At 46.6% G+C, this 27625-nt stretch overlaps 1 protein-coding gene across 2 annotated transcripts in view; it reads right to left on the minus strand.

Annotated features, from left to right (window-relative positions):
- Window positions 1–11551: 11551 nt before the first annotated feature.
- The window catches only part of VWA8 (von Willebrand factor A domain containing 8), a 353299-nt gene continuing 337225 nt past the window's right edge, over window positions 11552–27625 (minus strand). For both annotated transcript variants that reach the window (XM_077855526.1, XM_077855527.1), the window contains 3 exons: window positions 20733–20831; window positions 19553–19791; window positions 11552–17279 (listed from right to left, as the gene is read on the minus strand). In XM_077855526.1, the coding sequence (XP_077711652.1) occupies window positions 17171–17279; window positions 19553–19791; window positions 20733–20831 (447 nt within the window). In that variant the 3' untranslated portion in view covers window positions 11552–17170. The remainder of the gene's footprint in view (window positions 17280–19552; window positions 19792–20732; window positions 20832–27625) is intronic.

Below are 27625 nucleotides of genomic sequence, written 5' to 3' on the forward strand. Positions count from 1 at the left end.
TCTTTCTCTCTCTCTTTCTCTTTCTTTCTTTCTTTTTTTCTTTCTTTCTTTCTTTCTTTCTTTTTAAAGATTTTATTTATTTATTCATGAGAGACACAGAGAGAGGCAGAGACACAGACAGAGGGAGAAGCAGGCTCCATGCAGGGAGCCCGATGCGGGGCTCGATCCCAGGACTCCAGGATCATGCCCTGGGCCGAAGGCAGGCGCTAAACCACTGAGCCACCCAGGGATCTCCTCAAGTTTTTAACGATGTTCTCAATTTTCAAGGAGTGAAACGTTTCTCATTTCATCTTCCCTTCATCAAATTATTTGGGTTCTGTCCACAAAGAGTCCGGGGGGTGGGGGTGGGGTCCCAGCCACCCGCAAACCTGGAGGGGAGAGAGAGTCTGTGCCTGTGCCAGGCCAGCAGAGGGGAGAGTGTCACTCTGGCTCCTGGCTCCGTAATTGAGATTTGACCTGTTTCCAAGTCCATGTGTCTTGGAGGACTCCTTCATTCTCTCACTCTCCTCTGGCTCCTGGCCACCTGCCTCCCATCTGTCCCGGTGCCCAGGTAGGAAATGAACACCCCAGGCCGTGGGCCCGGGGCCCCAGGCTCTCTCCCTTCTCTGCCACATTCCACACGCAGGTGGGCTCTGCTGGGAAGACATTCCCAGGCAGAGCGTGGCATTTTAAAAGTCTTTGAAATACACTCCTATTCCAGGCAGGACTGGCGGTGGAGGCGTGGAGCGAGGTCGGGTAGACTTGCGATGCTTTCTCGGAGATCGATTCGGTTTCGGTTCTGTGCAGAAGACTGCACTGCAGCCCTTCGTGGTTCCTCCTGCTTTACCCCACACGGGTGTTTCCCTGCCCCCTCCCCCACCTAGCTCCTTGCTAAGCACCACTGGACTCAGCAAACACTAGGAGGCACTAAAAGGAGGACTTGTTGGCTCAAAGTAGTGGCTCCCAACTTTGGCTGAGTGTTAGGATCTTCAGGGAAACTAAAATACACGGGTGCCAGGCTCCCAGCCATAGCTACTCTGATGGAGGACCGTGTGGATGAGAACTTCCCTCATGACGCCAACATCAGACAAAGGTGGCAAGCTCTTACGTGATGCCCTTTCCCTCTCCTCTGCCGGCCCTGCTCGAGCCTGTCTGAGCCTCAGCTGGGGAGCTGCTCATGTGGGTGTCTGCGGCATTGCCCTTTGTCAGCCACCCGGACCGGGTCAAACTCGGCTGGTTCCCTGCGTATTCACACAATGTGACCCGCAGAAAGGGGATCTTCGCTGGATATGTCCAAAGGGCCTTCAGTCCACCACCATCAAAGGATACAACTTGCAAGTGTCTGCAGATGGCTCCGGAAGCCACTGTAGAAGGGATGTCGTGCTATAGCTGGCCTGTCGATGGAGGAGACCTCGGGGGCGGAGGGTGGGCAGGCCACATCTCTTTCCCTTTATCTGCTTGGCTTCCCCATCTCAGTAAATGGCAGCTTTATGCTTTCAGTTTCACAGGCCAAATACCTGGGGGTCATCTTGGATTCCCGGCCTTTGGTCACATTCCACATCTAACCCATTGGCAAGTGCCGTTGGCTCCACCTTCAGAATATATTCAGATTCTGACCACTTCTCACCACCTCTACTGCTTGCCCAGGTCCCTGCACCATCTTACCTGGTGCAGTGAGCTCCTTACCTGGTCTCTCTTATTTTGTCCTGGGCCCTTCGAGGTCTATGCTCTCTCTCTTTTTTAAAAAGATTTTATTTATTTATTCATGAGAGACACACAGAGAGAGGCAGAGGCATAGGCAGGGGAGAAGCAAGCTCCCTGTGGGAAGCCCGATGTGGGACTCGATCCCAGGACCCTGGGATCACACCCTGAGCCAAAGGCAGACGCCCAACCACTGAGCCATCCAGGTGTCCCCAAGATCTATTTTCAATATGGCAGCCCGAGTGCTCCTTTCAAAATGCAATTCAGAGTTCACCACTGTTGTGCTCAGAACCCTCCATTGGCTTCCAGACTTACATCCAAAGTAAAATCTAAAGTTCTTCCCATGATCTGTAAGATCACATAGTGTGGGGGCTGATATGTCTTTGGCCTCATTGACACTCTCCCCCTTATTCACTCCCACCCAGTCATACCCACCTCCCTGCTGTTCTTAGGCTTGTGAAATTCGCTTCCACCCCAGGACATTTGTACATGCCATTCTCTCTGGCTGGAATGCTCTTATCTTTCTGCACAGCCCAGGACCTTACTTCCTTTACGTTTCTGCTCAATTGTTTTCTTATCAGACTCAGGCTTCCATGAGTACTTTAATTAGTGCCCCCCTCCCCCCGCACCTTAACTCTTTCATTTTTATTCTCAGAGCTTATACCACCTACATATATCCTGTTTGTTTTTGGCCTTGTCACTAGATTGCATGTTCCACAGAGCAAGGTCATTGATGTAGCCCGGCCCAGGATAGTGCCTGACACAGAAAGTACTCAGCAAATATTTGTTGAATGGCTGAAAAAATCTATGAGGTGGAGCGTGGGAGAGGAGGCTGGAGGAACACCAGGTCTTCCAGGGGCCTGCAGGGCTGCGTGAGGCTGGGAGGACGGGAGTGTGCCCAGGTGGCCTATATAGCCAAGGAAAAGTGCTGCGCAGAGTCGAGGTTCAGTGCCACGACTTTGTTGCTGTTCCTGGTTGATGCCACAGACCACATAACCTCTGAGTTGAGTCTTCTTAGAATCATTCATTCCTCTTCTACAAAAGTCTCCTTAGCTGGGGAGGCCTGACGTGCAGGTGGATAGAGCTGGGGTGGTTGGAACAAAGCGGAGTTTTTCTGCTTCCCCCAGGCCTGAGCTGGCTGTGGCCTCCTTCAGGCTTGGGACCCGTGAACAGAACTGGGTTAGACCCTCAGTTCCTGGGAGGGGTGGCGTGTGAGTAATGAGCACGTCAGACATCAGACAGCTGAAGGAGTGCAGCTTGGGAAAAGTAAGCTCTGGCAGGGAGACGGGAATGAAGGCGATGGCTGGGTTTAGGAGGAATGGAATGGAGCCCCCGGTGGGGGTAGCCAGAGAGCTAGTTGGGTGTAAACTGAGTCATTAGAAGATTGCATTGTGTGTTCCAGAACAACCCTGCACATTCCCTGCCATTTCTTCTCTCCCTGCTGATAATAACTTTCCTGACATTACCTTATTAATCACCAGCGCCCCCCACCCCCAGGCCCCCAATGATGGAAAGACAGTAACACAGTTGAAGAAATGGAGGGATGAGAAACTTCTCGAGAGGGGATAATGTGAGTGACGATGGTGGGGGTAAGGACCTCTGAAAATCCTCCCCTCCATAAAAACAATGAGAACACTGGCCAAAAAACGGTCAGAGTCAACTGTCTCAAAATTCTGCAAGCTAACCAAGGGCTTGCAACAGTCGAGATCATACATTTGAGCGGCTGAATCTTAGTAAGAATAGTGCGCTTTGCGGTGTGTTGACTTGCTCTGCGGCAGCTAGTAAACGGGCTTGGCAAGATTGTAAGATGCGAGCTCACTATACAAAACTCAGTTGTATTTCTATACTTGAGCGATGAACAGTCTGAAAATGAAATTAAGAAAATAACTTCATGTACAAGAGCACCGAAAAGAATAAAATACTTAGGAATAAATGAATACACACACAGGGGCACCTGGGTGGCTCAGTGGTTGAGCACCTGCCTCGGGCCCAGGTCATGATCCCTGGGTCCTGGGACCAAGTCCCGCATCAGGCTCCCTGCAGGGAGCCTGCTTCTCCCTCTGCCTGTGTCTCTGCCTCTCTCTGTGTGTCTCTCATGAATAAATAAATAAATAAATAAATAAATAAATAAATAAATAAAATCTTAACACACACACACACACACTTAGGAATAAAAATGAAAGAAGAAAGAAGTGCTAGCATTATACAACTGGAAACTATAAAATATTGTTGGATGAGATTAAAGAGGTCCTTGAGAAATAGAAACTCATCCTGTGCTCATGGATTGGACAACTTAATATTGTTACATGGCAATACTCCCCAAAGTGATTGGCAGATTCAATGCAATCCTCCCTATTAAAATCCCAGCTGCCTGCCTTTCTTTCTTTCTTTCTTTCTTTCTTTCTTTCTTTCTTTCTTTCTTTCTTTCTTTTCTTTCTTTCTTCTTTCTTTCTTTCTTTCTTTCTTTCTTTCTTTCTTTCTTTCTTTCTTTTTCTTCTTTCTTCTCTTTCTTTTTAAATGGCAAGCTGATTTTAACATTCATACGGAAATATAAAGGACCTAGAACAGCTAAAATGATCTTGAGAAAGAACAAAGTTGTAGGATTCATATTTTTCAAATTCAAAACTTACAACAAAACTCTGCTAATCAAGACTTTGAGTTAGTAACATAGGGAGAATCATATGGATCATTAGAATAGAATTAATAGTCCAGAAATAAAACCGTACATTTATGGTCGCTTATTTTGACAAAGATGCCAAGATGACTCAATTGGGAAAGAACTGTCTTTTCAACAAACAGTGCTGGGAAAACTGGATATCCACATGTAAAAGAAGCTATTCCCTTATCTCACACAAAAATTAACTCAAAATGGATCAAAGATGAGAGCTTAAGCCATTAAACTCTTAGCAGAAGATGTAAGCGTAAATCTTCATGACTTTGGATTAGGCAATGTTTTGTTTTTTTTTAAGATTTTTGAATTTTGATTTTTAAGTAATCTCTATACCCAACGTGGGGCTTGAATTTACAACCTCGAGAGATCAAGGGTCACATGCTTTACCAACTGAGTCAGCCAGGCACCCCAGCAATGTTTTCTTAGATATAACACCCAAAGCAACCAAAGAAGAAAAAATAGACCAAATGGACTTCATTAAAATTAAAAACTTCTGTGCTTCAAAGGGCACTTACGAGAAAGTGAAGGCAACCCACAGAATGGGGGATATAATGAGAAATCATATATTTCATAATGGTCTGACATCCGGAATACATGAAGAATTCCTAAAACTTAACAATACATAGACAAAGAGCCAATTTTTAAAAAATGGGCAAAGGATTTGAATAGATGTTTCTCTGAAGAAGATACACCAGGGACTAATAAGCACGTGGAAAGATGCTCAATATCATTAGTCATTAGGAAAACACAAATCCAAACCACAGTGAGATACTATTTCGCATCTGCTAGAGTGGTTATGAGAAAAAAGATGGAAACTAGCAAGTGTGAGAAAGGGTGCAGAGAAGTTGGAACCCTCACACCGCTGGTGAGAATTTAATGATGAAGCCATTTTGGAAAATGGTTGGTCAACTCCTCAAAAAAGCTAAACAGAGAGTTACCATATGACCTTACCGATCCACTCCTAGGGAACTGAAATCCTATGTCCACACAAAAGCTGGTCCTTGAACGCTCAGAGCAACAGTGTTCACATCAGCCAAAGAGCAGAAACAGCCAAAATATCCATCAGCTTGTAAATGGGAAAACAAAATGTGGTATATTGGTACAACTGAATATTATTTGACTATAAAAAAGAATGAAGTAGTGATCCATGGTACAACATGGATGAATCCTGAAAACATGGTAAATGAAAGAAGCAAAAAAAAAAAAGGTCCCGTGTTGTATGGACCCACTTACACGAACCATCCAGCATCGGCAAATCCATGGAGACAGAAGGTAGATTAATGTTGCCAGAGGATGAAGGAGGAGCAATGGGGGATGACTAGGAATGAGTATGAGGCTTCCTTCTGGGCCGATGAGAATATTCTGGAATTAGATGGTAATGATGTTTGCACGACTCTCTGAACATACTCCAAACCACTGAATTGTGTGCTTTAAAAGGGTCAGTGTTATGGTATGTGGATTATATCTCAGTCAAAACATGTTTTAGAAAACTTCCCAAGGACACTAGTGAGTTTGATAGTCATGATTTGAATCCAGTGCCCATGAGCTTAAAGACATTTGTCATCAGTCCTCTGAGCCTTGGAGCTGACTCAGTTACCCATAGGAAAATGGCTTTGTTGGGTATCACGGCGTCTTCTGGGCCCAGCTGTCTGGATGTGTGCTTGTCACCAGGGGCTGACCCAGACACAAATTTATGCTCAATACCACACAGCATCCTTGCCCCTCCCACTACTAAGATTTTGTTACAGGATCAAGCCTGGATGTCTGATTTGCTCTTCCCTTGGGATGACATCCTCTCCCAGGGGCTCCTCGTCTCACGCAAACGGGTTAGGGGTGGGGCCCTGATGCCCCTCTAGCAGATGGGACAGGGTTTCTGCTTAGGCTAAAGTGGATCTCTACCTCTGCTACACTATCATTATTGTGGGACCTAATCTCCTTTCCTTTAGGTATTTTATTTATTTTTATCACATAGCCTTTATTTAGAAATTATATATATGTTCTTTCTAACCAATATAGCAGCATAAAATAAACATAAAAGTAAACTTTGAGAAGACTGTGACAAAGATGAAATAAGTACAACTTAAAAATAAATACAAGTATAAAGTACAAACGGGACATTCGTGGCGTTTATAATCTATCATACAATTCCAAAGTCCAATGCAACTCCAGATTTTTATTTTTTAAAAACTTTTAAAGTGATATATACAACTTTATTAAACAATTTAAAACATTATTTTTTAAAAAAAAATTTAAATTCAATTTGCCAACATAGAGTATAACACCCAGTGCTCATGTCATCAGGTGCCCTCCTCAGCGCTCGTCACCCAGTCACCCCATCGCCCCCTGCACCTTCCCTTCTGCAACCCTTTGTTTGTTTCCCAGGGTTAGGAGTCTCTCATGGTTTGTCTTCCTCTCTAATTTTTCCTTTAGGTATTTTAAATAGGATAATATTTCTCCTCTTCAACTCATATACCTACCCATCCACCATGCCTGCCATCCATCCATCCATCCATCCATCCATCCATCCATCCATCCATCTTGACCAATCCATGTTCTGTTAGGCTCCTTGCAAAGCATCTTGCTGGAGTACAGTTTTGCCCGGGTTTGGGAACATGGGCCAACTGATTTTTCTCTAAGTCTTCTAGAGATTTAGGGGTCTAGGAGGGCAGGAGGTCTTTCTGGGTTGTTTGTGGGGTTGAAATGCTTGGCAGCCATGATGATGGGCCAGGGGGCCCAGGCAGCCTCACAAAGGTGGAAATAATTCTGATCCTCTCTGCTAATTTTTTCTTTCTTTCTTTCTTTCTTTCTTTCTTTCTTTCTTTCTTTCTTTCTTTCTTTTTCTTTCTTTCTTTCTTCCTTCCTTCCTTCCTTCCTTCCTTCCTTCCTTCCTTCCTTCTTTCTTTCTTTCTTTCTTTCTTTCTCTTTCTTTCTTCTTTCTTTCTCTTTCTTTCTTTTCTTCTTTCTTCTTTCTTCATCTTTCTTTCCTTCCGTTCTTTGCCACAGAGCCAGCCATTTTCAACAAAAGGGCTTGCAAATGTAAAAGCTTCTCCCCGAGGGCTCCTTCTGCCTGGCACAGACCTTTCATCACCAACCCAACTTGTAATCTTGGGTAAAAGAAGGTTCTCCACTCATTTTCAAAGACCAAAAAAAAAAAAAAAAAAAAAAAAAAAAGCAAAGCAAAACAAAACAGCCACATCACGAAGTCGCTCCATGTAATGAGGCTTGCTCTCTTGAGCTGTCATTACTCGGGCTCCAGGAGGACCTGGGCTGCTCACTGGCCTCTCACCTCCCCCCCGGGCCAGTCAGGGCTGGAGTTAGTAGCTGGACAGCCCAGGAGGCCACCTGGGAGGCTCTGAGGAGAGGCCGGTTTGGGGGGCTGGGCCTCACTTAGAAATTCCTGGCTGGTCAGTGGCAGCCGAGGATGGGAGAACAGTCCTGTCAGGCCTGCCACCACAGCTACCCCCCAGAACCTTCCAAATTCAGGCTTTTGCTCGAGTCACTCTTCCCCTTACCTTCCCCCAGGACTCCCTGACCAGTCCTCTGGGCTCCTAGAATCTTGCTCATCCTCGAGAACCAGTATAAGCGCCACTTCCCGGGACCGGGGAGCCTCTACCTCCCACAACTAGTCATTCAACAACAGTTTATCGAGCACCTTCTCAGGGCCAGGCTAACGACAAACTGGCCTGGATCCCTGCCCTTCCCCGCAATTGGAAACAATCACGGGACAGCATGCTGGAAGCATCCATAGCTCTTCCCAGGGATTTTCAGGGTGCCACGTGCACTTCTCTCTCCCTCGGTCAGCCAGGTGGCCTCGTCTTTTCTCTTTTAGGGTAGACTGGTGGTCTTTGCTTTTTATTTAATTAATTAATTAATGTCTTTGCTTTTTAAATAAAATAGGACTAAGAAGAGGGCCTGGCTCCTGAGGTTATTGTGAGGATTTAATGAGTTTGTTTGATGCAAAGCCCTGGGGAAATGCCTGACTCGTGGGAAGTGCTAGGTAACAGCTCTTGTTATTTTGTGCGATAATGCTATTCCTTTTTATTATTCTCTTCACATATGATGGGACCGTGGGCCCTCAGGCTGAGCCTTCTGAGACTCCTCAGTCACCCTCCCAGAAGGGACCGAGTACAGGGACCAATTCCCTTCACCGGCTATCTGCAAACCTCGCTGCGTCAGGAGTTCTCCCCTGGCTTGAGGCCTGTACCCCACAGGCCAGGGTTGGGGGGACATCCAGAGGACTCCGCTGTCGTCTCTTTTAGCACCACAGCTCTGGTGCTAACAGCCTCCTGAAGGGAAAGCTGTGGTTGCCGGGCACCCAGCTGGGGTCCCTCCGAAGAAAACACCCTTGTGCCTAACCCGAGACACGCGATGGTGAAGCCTGAGCGCCCAGGTTCTGACCAGGAGGCTGGTGTCTGCAGATGGAGAGCATGGGCCCTGTCTGTGGGGTCCTGGAGGGATGGAAAGCCCTGGAGCCCAGTGGCCTCTCGGGGGGCCCTGCACCCCCACCACCCTCCGAGCTCGCGTCCATGCTCAGATGTTGCACCAGGCCAAAGGCTGCCCTGGCCCCCAGCGAAACTGGCCAGAGCCCTTCACCTCCAAGGGGCCACTTCCCTCCCGGAGAGATGCCTGCACTGGCTACCACGTCCTGCTCATCAGGGGGCTTCATCACGCCTTCGTGGGCCCCGAGATGTCCGATGCTGAGGCTCCTGTTGGAGGCGAGGCCAGGAGACGCGTCTGGAGCCCTAGGGCGGGGGACTCCGCGGCTGGTCCCACGTCGGGGGACCTGGGGTTTCTCGGCTGCGGGGCCTGGGGGGATGCCCCGGCTTGGGCAGCTGTAGGGCGAGCGGCCGCCGGCTCGGGCTGGCTTCTGCGCGGCTCCTTGGCTCCCCGACTTCGGTGAAACCTGCAGCCTCGAGGCTTTTCCATCAGGCGGTGCAGGACCGGCCCGTGGGGGAGCCGGCGTGGCTCTGAGGGAGAAGCTGATGTCGTGGTCCTTAGAGGCATCCTGGGCGCAGGGACGGGGCGGGGGTCACCCGCAGGCCAGGGGAGGACGGGGGCCAGCTGCACGCGGCGGCCTCCCACAGCATCTGTCAGCGGCCGGTCACTCACTATGTGGCCCCCCGAAATGAATACAATGTCGGTTATATCTTAAAAAAAAAACAAAAACAAAAACAAAACAAAACAAAACAAAAAACCCAACTGCTTTTTTTTGGAAGTGGAAAAAAAAAGAGAACCGTCTCGGAGAAAAACAAAGGAGCTTTTTTCTTTTAAAAAGCCACACTCATTTTCCAAAGGTCCTTGGTATTTTTTTTTTTAATGCTGATAATAGGTGTTTTTTAGAAACTGTTATAGGGCAGCCCGGGTGGCCCAGCGGTTCAGCGCCGACTTCGGCCCGAGGTGTGATCCTGGGGTCCCGGGATCGAGTCCCGCGTTGGGCTCCCCACATGGAGCCTGCTTCTCCCTCTGCCTGTGTCTCTGCCTCTGTGTCTCTCATGAATAAATAAATGAAATTAAAAAAAAAAAAAGACTGTTACACAAACAGCTTCTTCCTAAGTAAGGCCTGAATTACAGGCGCTTCTCCGGACTTCTACGGACACTTCCTAGAGGAATTCTCAGTACTCCCATTGTACAGGAGGATCATTCTGGTTGAAGAGGCTCCCGTTGATCTCATTCCAGTCCTTGCCAGGACGGGACGCGGGATTGCACGGGATTGCACGGGATTGCACGACTCCTTCCTCGGAATGTCCCTGTGGCCAGGCCTGGGTCCCACGGGGTGTGGGCCAGCCCTGTGTCTGCAGGGAGGGAAGAGGCTTCCAGTGAGGACTGTGGCCTCTCGGTGGTGTAAAGCCCACAGCACAGGGGCGAGGTTCTCTTGGCAAATTGAAAAAAAAAAATTCTGATCTGTTTACTTCCCCAGAGGCTGGGGGCAGGCGCCCAGTGTTGAAGGGCCCTGCCCTTTCTAGGGAATCGCCTCCCTGATGGTGCTGCGCCGCACCTCACTCTGTCACCCAGACACCAGCAAATGTGGACGGTCCCTAAGCGGGAGCAAAAGGCAAGCGGAGATCCGGGTACATCTGAAAAGGCAGGACTGCAGAGCGCCGAGCCACCGCGCACCCACACCCACACCTGACGAAGCCTTCACTGTGTGCTCCCCGGAGGAAGGGGGTATGATACACGCACCCCGGGGAGCCCCTGTCTCGTGCCTGCACGCTGAGTCCCGGGCCCAGGCCCCTGCTTGGGGGATGCTCCAGCTGTAAGCACCCCAGCCCCCACTCTGCTTCCTCACTGGTCACAGGCCCAGTCTGGAACCTTCATCTCAGCTGGGGCCTGGAGAGACCGCGTGTGAATGAGGGAATTCAAACCAGGATGGGGGTGATGGATAGCCTCCCAGGGCTATTTGTATTTGAAAGAAGCCCCTCTCTCTCGGGGAAACGCAGCTCCAAAGACAGACTTCAGATGTTGGGGGGCAAGGAGCCAGGCCAGCTGCGCGGAGCTGTACTGCAGCCAAGTGACCGACTGTCTGCTCTCCGGCGGTCTTGCGGAGCTGCCACGGTCCCGCCTCTGCGGAGAGGGTTCCCGTTTCCCCCAGGCTCCCTGGAGAGGCCAGAGAGGAAGGGAGACCCTTTGGGGGGACACTGCGTACTGAATATCGGGGCTTCCGGAGCGTCGTACTCGAGCCTGCAATGTGTGGCCATGCACGCTCTTTGAAGAGAGTTGTTCAAAAACCTCGAGGCCCCCAAGGACACTTTTCAGGGAGGAATCCTTTATCACACGTGTATTCCCCAGACCACGCCTCGGTGAACTGAGCCCTCGAACCTTCCCCCATATCCCTTGCCATCTGCCTTCTTTACTTTTGTGTGCGATGCCCCGGAATCGGAGCAACCCAGCATGCTGCGAAGCCCTTGGGTTCCTCACCAGCCGTGGGCCCTGTGGGAGCCCCATCCCACCCCCCAGGAGCCAAGGCCAAGGCTGCTCAATGGGCTGCCTCCCCTGTGCTGCCATTTCCACTGCCCCCCAGCCCCCCCCCCAAATGTGCTCCTTTCCAGGCCACTGTTTTCAGGGCTGAATCTTCTGTGGGCCAGAAAATGTTCTGTAAAAGGAAATGGGCCCACGAGCTCTGCTAGGACTTCCTCTATTCCTGGAGCCCCGAGGATAGAAGACGTCTTAATTCGTGTTGGAACGAAGAAAGGCTCAGTCTCATTACATTGGCATCAGTATTTATTAATATAAATATATTGCACCCAGAAACCCAACTTTAATGTCCCGTCTGAGTAAGCGTCCTTATTTTATTTCATTTCAATTAATAAGGCTTCATGTACGGCATCATGAGACCAATTACACAGAGTACTCTTGACAGGCTCATTATTTTCTTGTCCCATCGCGGCCAGCGTAGGGAGACAAACCTGCTGTGGGATGCTCAGGCTGACAGGTGTCCCCTTCCCTTCCCAGGTCAAACCCTCACTACTATTCCTAAGGCCTCGGAGTTGCACATCATTTTAAGAAATTTCTTTAAGAAATTTAAGAAATTTTAAGATATGCGGACACTTTGGGGGGGTCACACCCATTGTCTCTGGAGTCAGAGTTTAACGACCAACAGCTGATTGCTTTTTCAAGGAAAAAGCTGGCAGCTCCAAAGCACTTTGACGAAGCCAGGGAGAAGAGAGAGCCTCCAGGTGATCCTGGCGCCTGCCTGGAGGAGAGGGCCTTGTGCGGCGGCTGATGTTTCTTGGAGCTGACGTGTCGGTTGCTGAGATTTCTTCGAGCTAAGTATGACGTTCCCACCACGCTCCGGATCCAAACCACCTTCGGAGAGTTCTGCTTTGCTCGGGGTGGCCAAAGACCACAAGCGCCACTCAGTTTTGAGGTTATGTAACCCCGGCATTCCAAAGCGTTCGGCCCCGGCTGCTGCAAGAACAGACAAGGCCTCTGTTGGAAGGTGGAAGCCCCAGACGGTGCTCAGTGTCAAAAAAAAAAGTCAAATCATTTTCAACCGGAGAGGTTTGCTTGGCAAGCATTTCCCCCCGCCTCTGGAGGAGATTTTTGTTTACAGGATTCAACAATGAAAAAAAAAAAAAAAACCCGCACACACAATTGTGCATTGTTCAGCTTGTGGCACAAAGGTCAGCTCTCGGCACCCAGTAGTTTTCCAATTCCTGATCCTTTTTGATCTTCTGCAGATTAGCGGATTCGGGGTTTTAGTTTAAGGCAGCAAGACGCAAAGAGGGAGGCGAGGGGCAGGAATCTGGTGCATTCCTATCCGACAGCAGTGTCTGTCCAGCTGAGGGGGGAAACCCTGCTTGTCCTAATCTAATGATTCTTTGTAGCTTTTAGGCCGCGGACCCTGCCGGTGACACTCAAGCCCGGTGATTTGGGGGCTCAAACCCTCTGTACAACAGGGGCGGTTTGTGGGGGTTCTGGAGCCAAAACCACATTGAAATGCTGTGGGTTCTTGCAAGTCTTGTGTGAGGGACAGGGTCAGTTGGCCGTATGAGATTTAGAAACAGGGACTGTAGTGTTAGAATTTGGTTCAACATTTTAAATTTAAGTCTTTTTAAAAAAGATTTTATTTATTCATGAGAGACACACAGAGAGAGGCAGAGACATAGAGGGAGAAGCAGGCTCCATGCACCGGGAGCCCGACGTGGGACTCGATCTCGGGTCTCCAGGGTCACGCCCTGGGCCAAAGGCAGATGCTCAACCACTGAGCCACCGGTGTCTCTAAACTTTAATTTTTAAAAAGGTTTTATTTAAGAGACAGAGCATGAGAGAGAGAGGAGAGAGAGAGCGCACCTAAGCAGGAGGGAGGCGTGGAGGGAGAAGCAGGCTCCCCACTGAGCAGGGAGCCCGACGTGGGGCTCAATCCCAGGACCGTGTAGCACCTGCCTTCAGCCCAGGGCCTGATCTTGGAGACCCCGGATCGAGTCCCACGTCGGGCTCCCTGCATGGAGCCTGCTTCTCCCTCTGCCTGTGTCTCTGCCTCTCTCTCTCCTCTGTGCCTTTCATGAATAAATAAATAAATAAATCTTAAAAAAAAAAACAGATGAAGCAGTTGAGACCCAGAGGTGACAAGCCCAAGGTCACACCTCACAGCAGCATCTAGAACTTCCTTTCTACTGACTCTTCTACTTCGAGTTTATGAAGCCTTCCGCCACAAGATCCAACACCGGATTCCTTTCCGTTTACCTGTAGCGCTTTGGCCACAGCAAACCTGAGAGAAAGGGAGGGGAAGGGCAATGGCGGGGACTTTGAGGACACCCTGACCAGAAGGCGGGAGCGCGTCAGACTCTTCATCAGAGTGTGTTCGAAAGCTAGATGTTACTGGTTGGAATAATTTTTCGCAAGTGGACATTTTATCTCTTAAGGCGACAAAGTCACGTACAACTTACTAGATGCGAGCGGGCATTTGCCTATTCTTTGATGCAACTCTGGAAGACCAGGTGTCCAGGCAGGAGATGCTGGCTTAGAACTTGCGGGGTCTCCCTCACACCTGTGATTGTTGGGCCCTAATGGAAAGGGGACAAACTGGCAGACCCCGCCTGTCCCCCCAGTCCCATACCTCTCAGCTCCTCTGCTCCCCGGAGGAATTTAATCCTAGCTGATATGACAGGGGACAGGCACAGGAAGGAGCCAGGTGGAGGGAGGGCTGAAGCCTCTGGAGCTGGTTCTGGAACCGTGACCATGCTGTCCCCAGAAAACTACTTCTCAATGGATTTCAGAGCCCTCGAGTTTTGTTTGAGAGAAAATCCCGCTGGCATTGATGGATTTCTCCTCCTCTGACAGGTCACTGGAAAGGGTGTAAGTGGAAAGAATTAAATGATTCATTCCCAACGTGTGACAGGCTCAGGTCCTCCAGGCCAGATCCACTGCCTCCTGTGTGATGAGGTCATCTTGCCGGGGCACACAGAAGGTTCTGGGGGGAAGGGGCCCCTGATGCTGTGGCCATTCAGTGCATTCATTCCTCCCGGTGCTCAGGGGTAACAATGAACCTTCTTAGGGCTCCCTGGGCTCACTGGGGAGACCCAGCTGGTGTCCATGCCTTTCAATGGGACCCCCCTGAGGCAAACAATACATTTATTATAATGTCCTGGCCCCCAGAAGGGCCTGGGAACAGCCTGGAGTGGCCCGTAATTAAGTGCGTTTAATAATAAAGGCACAAACTTCTTAGGGATTCCAAGAAGTGAAAATAAACCCTCCTCATGTCTTCTCTGTCCTCTCCCCCTCCCCTGTCAGCTTCTCTTTTACAAATAAGTCAGGAGTTACATGATCTTTCTTTCTCCTTCCTTCCTTCCTTCCTTCCTTCCTTCCTTCCTTCCTTCCTTCCTTCCTTCCTTCCTTCCTTTTCTTTTTTCTTTTCTTTTCTTTTCTTTTCTTTTCTTTTCTTTTCTTTTCTTTTCTTTTCTTTCTTTTTTCTTTCCTTTTCTTTCTTACAATTGCAAGGATGTCTGGCCGGTGGGGAAAGGAAAATTTAATTACATGAGAACATTCTCCCCATGTTAAAAAAAAATGGCTTCTGCTCACTCAGGTAGTTAGGGCACAGGTGAGATTTGTTAAAAGGCCATTCTCAGGGCACCTGGGTGGCTCAGTGGGTTAAGCACCTCCCTTTGGCTCAGGTCATGATCCTGGGGGATCTGGGATGGAGGCCTGCATCCGGCTCCTTGCTCCTTGCTCCGCAGGGAGATTGCTTCTCCCTCTCCCTCTGCTTGCCGCTCCCCCTGGTTGTGCTCTGTCAAATAAATAAATTTTGAAAAACCCATGCCATTCTCTACCCGACTCTTGGATTCTGGGCCCAAACATTTGGGGGCTGTGACCCTCTCGTGGAGGGGCACCCCGGGGGTTAAGCTGGCCCTGCGAAAGGCACTTCCTCAAGTTTGTGGCTGAGCCCAGGAAGGCCCGGTGAGAGGTGTCCCTCCAGCAGTGTTCCTGTCCCGGGTCCCCACACCTCCCTCCGAGCGGCAGAATGTGTGCAGGTGGTTTCTGAGAGGAAGGAAAGCTCCTCTTTCTTCCAGGGAGTGGAAGGAAGCTCTATGAACTGCGGTCAGGTTGCAAGAAGAGAGAGCAGCGAAGGCAAGGAGAGCTCGCCTGAGGTAAGAATAATGCACCAAGGGGGCCACCATGGCCCTGCCTGACCGGGGGTGTGGCCTGTTTTCTTGAGCTTCCTTAGGCCTCAGTTTCCTTACTTGTCAAGAAGGATGTTAAAAGGACAATGAATAGTCAAGAGTTCAGTATTGGGAAGTGACTTGCCTTCCTTGTCTGTAAAATGAGGTTAAAAAGTACCTGTTTTGCACACATCGTTGTGAGGACTGAACGGACCCACCCCTGAATGGACCCACTTAGCATCCCCGCTGCGTTCTAGGTCATCAGTGAACACTGGGCGGCTGCCCTTATTATTATTACTACCGTTCCTAATGCTGGTACAGGGTTAAAGGGACTTACTGGGTTGCGATCGCATCACTGGATGATTCAGTACACAGAGCAAGCATCTGGCTGGAAAAACAAGACAAGTCGGCGAGCTCATGGGGCAGTCCCGACTGCACTGGAAATCTGATTGCTTTTATTTCTTTGACAGTTGTTAGGGGGTTAGGCTGGTGAAACAAACGGGTGTTTTCTTTCCTATGATTGATTAAAATGAAACGAATCTGTACAATTTCACTACATATGGACAAATAAGTTAATTATTATTAACAAGATTAGTTTTTCCAACCCATGTCAGGAAAGCACACATACATCGGTACTCCCCGCAATTCTGACTTTGCATCACCGGTGAAGAGGAAGTCCTTATGTGGTTGAACAGAGCCTGACTTTGGCTGTAGCGTTTGATTTTAAACAAAGTGACATTGAGCCCGTTGATAAATAAAGGTCAGCCGAAGAGCAGGTGGGGAATAAGGTGCACTTTGAAAGAAAAAAGAACAAATCTTGAAAAAAAGGGTGTTTTTGTTTGTTCGTTTTATAGCTAAAGACATCTCCAGTTACCATTCAACTCAAACAAACTGCCTTGCTTTCACTTTGCTTTAAGTAAAACCATAAGCGTTTGTTATTTCGAGCCTTACATTTTGGACACCAAAATACGTGACACTTGTGAGAAGTGCTGGACGAACAAGAAGACACAGGAAATTCAAGGCAAGACATCCTTTATCCTTCCACGCTGACAGCACGGAAATAGGACGGTCACTCTTCATTATTTAAAGTCTTTAAACAGTCGAGTGGGGAAGGAAGCAATGCAGAGATCTTTTGATTCCTTTTTAGCTTTGGCCAAGAAAATGGAATTATTGAAAAATAAGATCTGACCTTTTATAAAATACTGCTGCTGGGCGGCTTTTCAGTGGGTTTAATACTATAAAATCATTGTTTGCTGGGCGATGGAGGGTGGAGGAGAAAATAATGATTCCTGGTGGGGCAAGTTTACACAGACTTGTATCTCGATGGCAGAAAATGGTATGAGAATGACTCCTGTTCCCTCAGGTGACCAGATGTTCTTTTAAGGCAAAAGCAAGGAATTCTCTTTCCCTGAGCTTTCTGGGTACAAACCAAGCACCACAGTTCTCAAACCGTCTTCCATGAACCCTGACACCTTTTATAAAATGCAGGGCAACCCGTTTCCCTGTGAACCCCGTCAGTGGTGGTAGATTTCCATGCACAAGCTCCTCTCCCGCTGCTTTCCTCAATTCTGACTCCTGAAGCAAGCACAAGAAGAGCCAGAATGCCAGAATTATCCAGTCATTGCACAGGTTCACTTTACAGATGCCTTCCTGTCTTCACAGCATGCCTTACTCCCATCTTGTTTCAAATCCCAGGGTCATCAGGGGGGATGAAGGGCGCGTCTTAAACAGTGGACAACATGGTGGAGGTGAAGATCTGTTGTAAAATCTGAGGGATGTCCTTGGTATCCATGGCGACGAAAGAGCGGCCAGCTGGTAGAGTTCTCTGAAGCCTGCCAGGAGGGAGAGGGAAAGAAAATCACCATTGCAAATGGGGGCTCCCCTTCCACCTCCTGCCCTCTCACCAAGCAAACCTCGGCATCCAAATGGTTTCTCAGGAAAGGAAGTTTTTGCTTTCTAATACCTTGTCCCTGCCTGCAACCCAATGGGCTGTCACCAGGCAATGAAAGGCCTGGAAGGGCAACAGAACAGAGGCCTGCTGAGAGCAGTGAACCAAAAGAGAGGTCTTTTCAGTGAGAAAAATCAGTTAATTTGAAAAGAAGAAATTTCCTTCCTTTTATTACTGTCATTTCCTGGTATTCCCGAGGCAAAACAGAGCCCTAGGGAAGGATCTGGGATTAGCTCACCTGGGACCAGCACATGCATTGGCCTCACAGTGTACTTTTAGGTGTTTTTCCTGCCTTAGAAAACACGCCCCCAAGATGCTGCCCAGCCAAACCCCAGGTGGTTCTCTCTCTCTCTCTCTCTTTTATTTTTTTGCCTCACATCATACAACATGAAGGGGAATCTGACTTCGGCAGTTGCAGCTTGGATGATACTAAGGTTACATAGGCTTATGATAATTTTTTTAAATGGCAATTTATCATTTGGAACAAAGGGCCATTTTTGAAAGCAATCAAAGTACAAGACACAGTTCTATCCAAAAGAACGTCTCCTTTCACTGTGCCAACAAAGTTTGGTTTTGGAATGACATTTAATAAAAGTCAACCATCCTGTGTAGTATCATACATTTGGCATGCCTGGTAACCGACCAGCTAATTCTGCAACATATCTTTTGCCAGTGGATGTTGGACCATTTCCCTAGGAAACCACAAGGGTATTATTGTACTTTCTTAAGTATTCAAACAGGATCTGTTCACTAGAAAGACAAAATAGCTATTTCAGCTCAACTAGTATTTGTTGAACTTGCTGTCTGCTTAATACTGGGCTGGTCCTGAAGAAAATCTGAGTGGAAAAGGCATGGTTTGCATTCAAGGGCATGGAAGTTCTAGAAGGGGCTACAATACAAAACTGAGAAAAATCAGTCAGTTGTAATAAAGTGACTGCAACGACATGATAGTAAGGCAGTTCTTAATCTCCCTCTGTGGTCCTGCAGCGAGGTGAAGGGAATAGAAAAAGATGCCAAGCTGTTTGGACACTAAAACATTTCATAATCTAAACAGGACTCTATACCTCAGAGAGTGACAGGTAAAAGACAGGAATAACAGAAAGGTAGGTGGTCTGGGCAGGAATATTGTTTTGGGGGGATGGAGGAGATATACTTTCATTTGTGTTTTTTGCTTCATACAAATATTTCAAGCAGAGAAAAATCACAAGTTCTTTCTGTTTATAATTTGAAAAGATAAACGTTAGTGTGTTCGAGAAATCAAAGTGTTTCCAGAGCTCTCCTTTTAGTTCATCTACAATGGTATCTGTTATCTGGCCATAAACTTCTCTACTGAATATTCCACATGTTCAGTGTAGCATCTTACTATATATTCTGTTTTTCACGGTCTCCGCGTGATTCACCTGCCTGTCTCCCCAGTGAGAAGAGATATATACACGTCTATATGTATGTGTATATAAATAATATATTTTATATATTATTTAATATACATAATATAATAATATAATAATTAATAATAATATATTTTATATATTATTTATATACACATACATAGCATCTTCTGCTAGGAAAATAGTAGATGTTTGCTACTATATTTATTTTTTAAAGATGTATTTATTTATTTATTTGAGAGAGAGAGAGAGAGAGAGGGAGGGAACTCGCCGAGGGAAAGGGAGAAGCAGCAGACTCCCCACTGAGCAGGGAGCCCCATGTGGGGCTCAGTCAATCTCAGGACCTTGAGGTCATGACCTGAGCCAAAGGCAGACACTTGACTAAGCCACCCAGGCGCCCTGATGTCTGCTACTTTGAATATGATTCAAATATGAACTGATTAGAACTGAACTTGAGACTTTGACATTAAGTTCAAAACATGTAAAATACTGTCTAGTTTATTAGTGGACAAATCAATTTGTTATTCTATTGTTGGTTTAAGTAGAGACTGAAAAATAATCAATTTAGAATTATCGCTCATCCAAACACAGAGTATTATATCCTCTCAAATCGACTACCAGCTCCTTGACTGTAGCAACTCGACTGCCTACCCTTCTATTTTCTCCCCCACTGCCCCTCGTGAAGCCAATCCCATGAAATGGCACGTGCTGGGCAGGTACTCATGTGTCCCTATACCTGTCCTTTGCCGGATCCGGAGGGGATGCTTACCTGGTTGCTTGATCACCTAAAGAGCCAATGAAAATGGCAAAAGCATTTACTTGAGGGTTGCTTGTCAGGATTTGGGCAAACTTGGCAGGATGTATTCCGTATCGTGACAGGTTTGCATCACTTAAGACGATGACAAAGTACTCGTCAGCTTCTTCTTTGACTATTTCCTTGATGGCATGTTCTGTTCCCTCTAGCGTGTGGTCCCCACTCATGCAGAATTGAGCATGGGCATGCATGGTCTGGGGGTAAGAGATGTTGCACGGAAGCCATGGGTGAGAAACTTTTTAAACAAACATAATGATATTTCTATTGGCCATGAGAAAGCACAAATACCCATTACTGCCCTTGAATAATAAATCTCTAAGTAAGTTCTATTTAATTTGCACCTTAGAGCGACAACAGTACACAGTGATATTTATATGCGGTTAAGACTTTTGTTAGAAACAGGGAATGTTTCCAAACTCTCCCAGTTGGCACTTGCTCTTAAAACTCAAGCTGCCATTTAAAGTGGGAAAAATGTAAGAAAACATAAAACTTGGTATCACACACACACTCAGTGGGAGGCAAAACTCCAGGGTGGTCCCTGAGATTCCTGCCCCTGCTATGCACAGCCTACATAATCCTCTCCTCTTAAATGTGGGCAAGTCCTGTGAACGCACATGGAAGAAAAATGAGGAATGGGTTCAATTTCTAATGAACAAAGTTGTAGCACTAAACACTGTACTTAGAACAAGGGGGGCAATTAACTTAAATGCACGGTGTGTGTGTATTTCTATTGTAGATCGAGGTATGTGAAAAATATCATTAGAAAATACTAAGTACTTAAAAGGGGTCATTCTTTTTCTTTTACGGAGATATGCAGGGACTGAGAAGACCTGTAGAGGATACAGGAGGGGACCCAGGCTGTAGAGTCCTGATAATAATATTATTCAGTATTATTAATAATAGTATTGCTCAGGGTAATGCTGAGTACCCTGGAAATAGGTAGGGAACAAAGTTTAAAATTTGTACCGTGGAGAAAAGGATTTTAGGCACGAGTGTTTTCTCCATTTAATGCTCGAATGTTTGGAACACAGTTCTGTATCTCCTGCTACCTCAGCGAATCTTTTCAGTGATCAGAAGATGTTTTACCTAATCCGGGGGAAGTTTTCACGATATAGAAGTGACTTAATTTACTTACCTTTAGGATTTCTAGTCTTTGCTTATTGTCCTTGGGGATTTTGTTAAGTGGAACTAGACCAATGTTGTAGCCATCTCCAGAGTGTCCAACGATGTCATACTATAGGCAAGAGAATCAGAGAGTTAGAGGCTTCCGTCCACTAAAAAATTGTCATCAGACCTATAAGCCTCCAACTCTTTGGTCTGCTACTGTACAGAAGTGCTCGACAGATGGCCGTGGAGAAGTACGGAGAGACGGATGTGTGTTTATCAACAAAGGCAGATACACTCCAGGTTCCTTTACTTCTGGTCCATCCTCTTATGATTTCTACCAGCAGGAGGTAGAAAGTATAATGAGGGCTTCAGGGGCTACCAAGAATTCCATTCTTAACTCTCAGAGAAGAGTTCAAAAAAAAAAAAAAATCACACACACACACACACACACACACACACACACACACACACACACACACTGGTAGCCAGAATTCCAATGTGGCCCCCAAGACCCCAGCCCCTGCTATACACAGTCTGCATAATCCTCTCCCCTTAAGTGTGGGCAGGATCTGTGAATGTGATAGGATGTTACTTGTGATTATTTACATTATGTGGTAAAGGGGATCTTGCAGATGTAATTAAGGCTGCTAATCAATTGACTTTGAGTTAATTAAAAAGGGAGATTATCTGGGCGCGCCTAATTTAATCATAAAAACCCTATAAAGCAGAGAGTTCTTCTGTCTGGTAGCAGAAGGGAAGACTTGAAGTATGGGGGGCATGTGACATGTGGGAATTGTCTGTGGCTGGGATGGGGGGTTGGACTCTGGGGTAAGGCCCTGAGAGTGGCATCTAGGAGTGACCCTGGCTGACAGCCAGCAAGGAAACAGGGACTTCAATCCTACAATCACAATGACCTGAATTCTGCCAAAAATCCAAAGGGGCTTGACAGCAGAGCCTCTGGGTAGGAGCCCTGTCTGACTGACATCCTGGTTCCGGCCTTAGGAGATCCTGAGCAGAGAATGCAGCCGAGCCTTCCTAGACTCCCAAACTCCAGAACTAGGACCTAAGAAACGGGTATTGCTTTCAGGTGCTATGTTTGCAGCAATTTGTTACACAGCACAGATGCTTTTTAAAATCCTGAACACAAAAGTGAAAGGTGTTCACCATAGAAATTACAGAAAAACACAAAAAGGAAAGTAAGAATTATTCATATTCCCATTATTTAAAGATAACATCTGTTAATGTTTTGTTGTATAAGTTTTGAGGCTTTTATTTCCTCTCCATATATGTGTAAGAGGTTGCACATTCACACATATAGATGACATCTATATTTTGAATTTAGGAAATACCTTTTTAATTCTTTGTCTCACATCGTGAAAGGCTAGAGCTGAGAGTGGGGTGCAGCATTTTTGTGGAATTTGGAAAGAAGTTTGGGACCCGCAGCAACTATAATTGGAGCAAGGTGGTTCTTAACTGTTGGGTTTGCTCCCAAATTCCCTTCTTCCCTCCTATCTCCCTCTAAGAATTTTCGTGATGCTCATGTGAAAGTTAGAACGGACTTTGGGGTATCTGGGCAATTAGGGCATCTGCAAAGAAAACTCTGAGTGTGGGCAAAAGATCTTTTGGAGTATCTGGAATATTACTGAGGAGCAAAATGCTTATGACTCACTGCTTTCTACTCACCAGCTGACCATCAGTCAACAGCTGTCTTTCGAACACATACCATGTGCAAAACATGACTCTAGGTGTCGTAGCGGAATGCAATAATTTCTTTTCATGTTTATTCCTTTTTAACTGGTGAGTTCTTTGAGGCCATATCTTATTCATCTTTGAATTTTAGTATCTGTGAGTGTGCCTGGTGTGTTTATTGCACAGATGCAATCTCGTTGGGGCAATAAGAAGCTTTCCTTTCCCATGTGGGCTATATTCTTTTACAAATAAGCTGTTTGGAAGCTGGAATGCATTTTTCCCCACCATGTGATAAATGGTGGTTAGCCCAAGCTAGCTGACAAAACACCCCATACTGTAACTGAAACCACTGTACTTGAAATGAAAAGAAGTAGAAAAATTTCACAGACTCAGAGATGTGGCTGTTCCCCCCGCCAGGAGCGAGACATGTCTGCCAAGGGCAAATGCATAGAGACGGAAGAGCAGAGGATCCCTTCGACTGAACCCTGGGGAGTATCCTCTTTGGTGGGTGGAAGGAGGACACAGAGTGGAGTGGAGAAGACAGAGGAGACAGCATTTGGTGAAGCGGGATAAGGGGACAGCCCTGGGGAATCTGTGTGCAGGGTCTCAGGGAGTGGTTGTGCAACTGTGCTGAATTACACTAACCCCAGCCATCCCAGAGGAGGGTGACTAGTGAGCCCGGGGCCTCAGAATTGACAGCAGCCTTTGTGGGGACAGTATTAGGGAAAAATTTGTGGGATCGGAAAGGAAAATGGAACTGCATCTACAGTGCGTGCTGGGAGAGAGGCGTCTGTGCATTCTGCAGGCGGCAGAGAGGGGGCAGTAGGGAAGGAGATTAGGGTCGCAGTCAGAGGGTCTAGTTTGGAGGAGGGAGGACACCTCTTTTCCTGAGATTTGAAAAAAGGCAGGAAGAATGGGAAAGGATAGAGAGAAGTGCATAATCAGAAGGGACAAGTAAACAAATGAAGATGTCTAAATATTTAAAATCTATAAACTAGGCCACAAATTGTTAAATAAGGTATATTCTGTTCTTCCTCTTTGATCAGTAAATATAGATTATAATGACCTGGAGAGCCAGGGGCCCTGGAAGTTCTGTGCAAGAACAGGGTGGCATGGGTGGCACCGGCCCCTTGCTCACACCCACACGCCATCACATCCCTCCACACAGCTGTCCCCGGGCCATACCTTAGACCTGGGTGTTCACACCATTGGCCAGTCTGCCCTGAGAAGATGGACCCAGAAAAGGGACCCACGTAGGTCCTGGAAGCAGGCTTGGGCTCATCTGAGGTTTCTCGGGGATCCCCGAAACCGGGAGCATCATCTAAAAATTGGCTCTAGGGGCACCTGGGTGGCTCAGTTGGTTAAGCATCTGCCTTGGGCTCAGGTCCTAATCCCGGGGTCCTGGGACTGAGCCCCACGGCAGGCTCTCTGCTCAGCAGGGAGTCTGCTTCACCCTCTCCCTCTGCCTGCTGCTCCCCCTGCTTGTGCTCTCTCTGTCAAATAAATGAAATAGTAAAAAAAAAAAAAAATTGGCTCTAACTTGGCATATCCGCCTTGGCCCCATAGCCTCTTCACTTCATTGGAGGGGCATGGTCAGAGGAGGGCCAGAGCAGGGGGTTGGGCAGGGGCTGGTGCATTACCTACGCTGGGTTTTAACATCTATTTTTTATTAATACAAAAGATGATACAAAAGAATTGTGAGAGAAATTTACCAGTGCATTAAAAAAAAAGCTTGAGACCCAATGCTTCGTAAGGATGTAATAAATTCCATATGTGCAAAAAACATGCTATCAATCTGGTGGAAAAGGTCACAGAATTTGAACCCTCAAAGCTGTCCGGCTCTTGACAACGGCTATCTGCACCAAAGTGCTGGCTTCGGTGGATGCCTCGGGTGCCCCCCGAGCACTGGCACTGGCACGGATGTGGGGACAGCTTGCCTGGTCCCTCCATGGCAGCACGCTCCAGGCTCTATCAAGTCTGATTTGACAATGGTCACGGCAGGAACTGCTGGCAGCCAAGAATAAGGTTGTCCTGAGAACGTACCAGGCGGGCTGCCTTGGTTTACGGGCCTGGTGACCTAATCTGCTAAACAGGATCTTACACCTGAGGGGAGAAGGGCAATTTCTGGAAACAGAGGGAGGTCTCTCTGATGTGGCTGAGGCAAGGGGGCTGGGAATGTATTAGACTTCCTCCTCCCTATTAACTGGAAGTTAAAAGTCTTGCTAATCAGACGACCGTGGGTGAGGCTGCATGGATACATGTATTTGACCACGTGGTCTGCTCATAGGTTTGATGTTACCTGGTTGTTGTGAAGAAAAGAGTGGATTATGAAACAAATAGCAGTCAAATGAGCTGTTGGATGCTCTTTAAAAACATCAAAAACAGATAGTGGCTGATTAAATACTTCGGAAACCTCCTAGTAACTATCCCTCTATCATTTGCTTGACTGCGTGCTCTACCTTCCTACCCACCCACCTACCATTTAATTATTTGCCCAGGAGTAGAAAGCATCCCATACTTTTTCACACAAGTGAGGTAAAAGACAGCTGAATTGCCAATCTCCCTTTCTTCCTCCCTCCTTTCTTCCCTTTCTTCTTCTTCTTTTTTTTTCCTCCCCTATTTTCCCCCTCCCTTTCTAATTATTTGTGGTAAGGAAAGTGCTATTTGCAGAAGGATCTGCCTTTGTGTCTCGGCAAAGGCCAAGAAGACACACCTCAGGGACAGGATGGGGCTTAGAAATGGTTTGCAGGCTCTGGTTCTCATTTTCCAGACAGGCTTGGGGATTATTCTGCGCCCAAAGTAAATAAAATGGTTGAGAGGAATCCAAAGTACGTCCAAATGTGGAACATTCCCTGGTGTGACTGTAGATCATTTTAAGCTTCCATTAAAAACAATACTTCTATGTCATAATTATCTAGTATCTGCCATCCAAGGACCCCAACACATTTTATAGACAGAAATTTGCTAATCCTCAAAACTGTCTGGGCTCAAGGAAAAAAAGTACACAAACTCATTCATGTCCATTCTCCAACAGTTGATCGTGCCATTCACCTGGTCTGGTTCCTGCTGTGACCACTGTCCAATCAGACTCGACAGGGTCTCAAGCTTGCTGCCGTGCAGGATCACAGAGTCATTAAATAAGAACCTTACTGTTGTTATCAAACCACCTAACATTTAGAGTGTAACTTTTTTTGAGTAGCCCAAAATTTATACCATCGTGATTTCTCCACTCCTCAAGGTCTCCCTTGGGTCCTTGTAGAGTCTTGCTTTTAGCATACACATAAATAATAGACCACAGTAGTAAGAACAGCCTCAATCACAGAAGGCTCATTTTAATACTTTTTTGGTTTAGAAGTTTGCTTAAATGCCCTTTTGCTTTATATTCTTCTGAAAAATCTCATTCATTTAAGGAAAGGTATTCAAATGAAAATAAATGTTAAGTTTTAGTCCAAGACACATTTATCAGCAAATAAGAAGGCTGGTTGGTGATATCTGGGCTGCAAAGAAATCTCAGCTTAGAACAAAGAGCTAATAGTGTTTTTTTTTTTTTTTAATTTTTTATTTTTATTTTATTTATTTATTTATTTTTTTAAAAAGATTTATTTATTCATGAGAGACACACAGAGAGAGAGGCAGAGACACAGGCAGAGGGAGAAGCAGGCTCCATGCAGGGAGCCCGACGTGGGATTCGATCCCGGGTCTCCAGGATCACGCCCCGGGCCAAAGGCAGGCGCCAAACCGCTGCGCCACCCAGGGATCCCTTTTTTTTTTTTAATGAGTAAGATTTATGTTTAGATTTCTATAGGGAAGGATAATCATCTAACTTTAGGAAAGGCTATGCTTTATTACACAACCACATTATAGCTAGGTACGAGACAATCATTGGAGGCTATTTCTCAAGACTGATGACGTGTGAAATTCTTATCTCCTAGAAATCCAAGCACACCATTCTAAGATGGCACCATTGACAGAGGGCAGTAAAGGCTTAAAAGATGAACATGTGACTTAAAAGGTCAAGAGAGGTGCCAAAAGAACCCTAATATTAGCCAATAAGCTATAGTAGCTGGCTAGCTAACCTTTCTTCATATCATAGAAATCAATATAAAAAGAAGGATCTGAAGGTCAACAATTCTAGACTTACCTCTCATATTAACAAGCTTTTTGACCCGGGGTAAGTCATTGAATGTTTCTTTTCTTTTCGTTTCTTTTTTTTTTTTTTTTTTTTTAAGATTTTATTTATTTATTCATGAGAGACACAGAGAGAAAGAGAGAGGCAGAGATACAGGCAGAGGGAGAAGCAGGCTCCATGCAGGGAACCCGACGTGGGACTCGATCCTGGGTCTCCAGGATCACACCCTGGGCTGACGGCGGCGCTAAACCACTGAGCCACACGGGCTGCCCAAAAACCTGAACTTTTCTAAATCTTGTTTGTACCTTATAAATAATACTGGTTAGATGACCTCTAACATTATATGCTTATAAGTCACTCCACCTCTCTGACAAATAGGAATAATCTCTGTTTTATCTAACCTCACAGGGTCACTGAAAGTATAGGAAAGAAAGAAATACATGTAATGAATATAATGTCAGTGTTTGTATAGTTCTTCACAGTTTATAAACTGCTTCTATATATCTCATCTCATCTGGATTCTCTTCACAGTCTCTGGGGTGGGTATTCTTTACCTCATTTCACAAATGAAGAAGTGAATGCTTGGAGAGATGAACAGCCTTTCTTAAGGTCAGAGATCTAGTGCTAGCAGAGGTGGAAGTCGAACCCAGGTGCCCTGACTCTAAATCCAATGTCTTTACCATAGAGAAATAATCATTCCCTAACTGTTCCCCTCGCTATCCGGCCCTGCCCCAACCTCTTTGGTCAATACTTCCACAGCAACAATTGAGTCAATTCTGAATTCTTGCTTCACTTTGAATGGACCCAGAGAACTCTGTACACCCTTCTTTGTTCTTATCTCCATGTTGCAGTAAGAATTTACTCAAAGCCTAAGCCTGATAAGATGATTTCTAAATGTGTGAAATGTTCCTGAGGCATTGGGAAAAGGTTAATTACAGACACTGAGCTAAACTGTTGATAGAAGAAATTTTCTCAGCAGGTGCTAGTTTGTGAGTCATATCTTTCCACACCCTTCTGAGAATTAACCCAGCCTTTCTGACCAAGATATTTTTGAGAAAAGTTATGCCTATTATACCTCACTTGGATGATGAAGTGCTAAGGGA

This window comes from Canis aureus, chromosome 17, assembly GCF_053574225.1.
Source record: "Canis aureus isolate CA01 chromosome 17, VMU_Caureus_v.1.0, whole genome shotgun sequence".
In the NCBI taxonomy this organism is placed as follows: domain Eukaryota; kingdom Metazoa; phylum Chordata; class Mammalia; order Carnivora; family Canidae; genus Canis; species Canis aureus.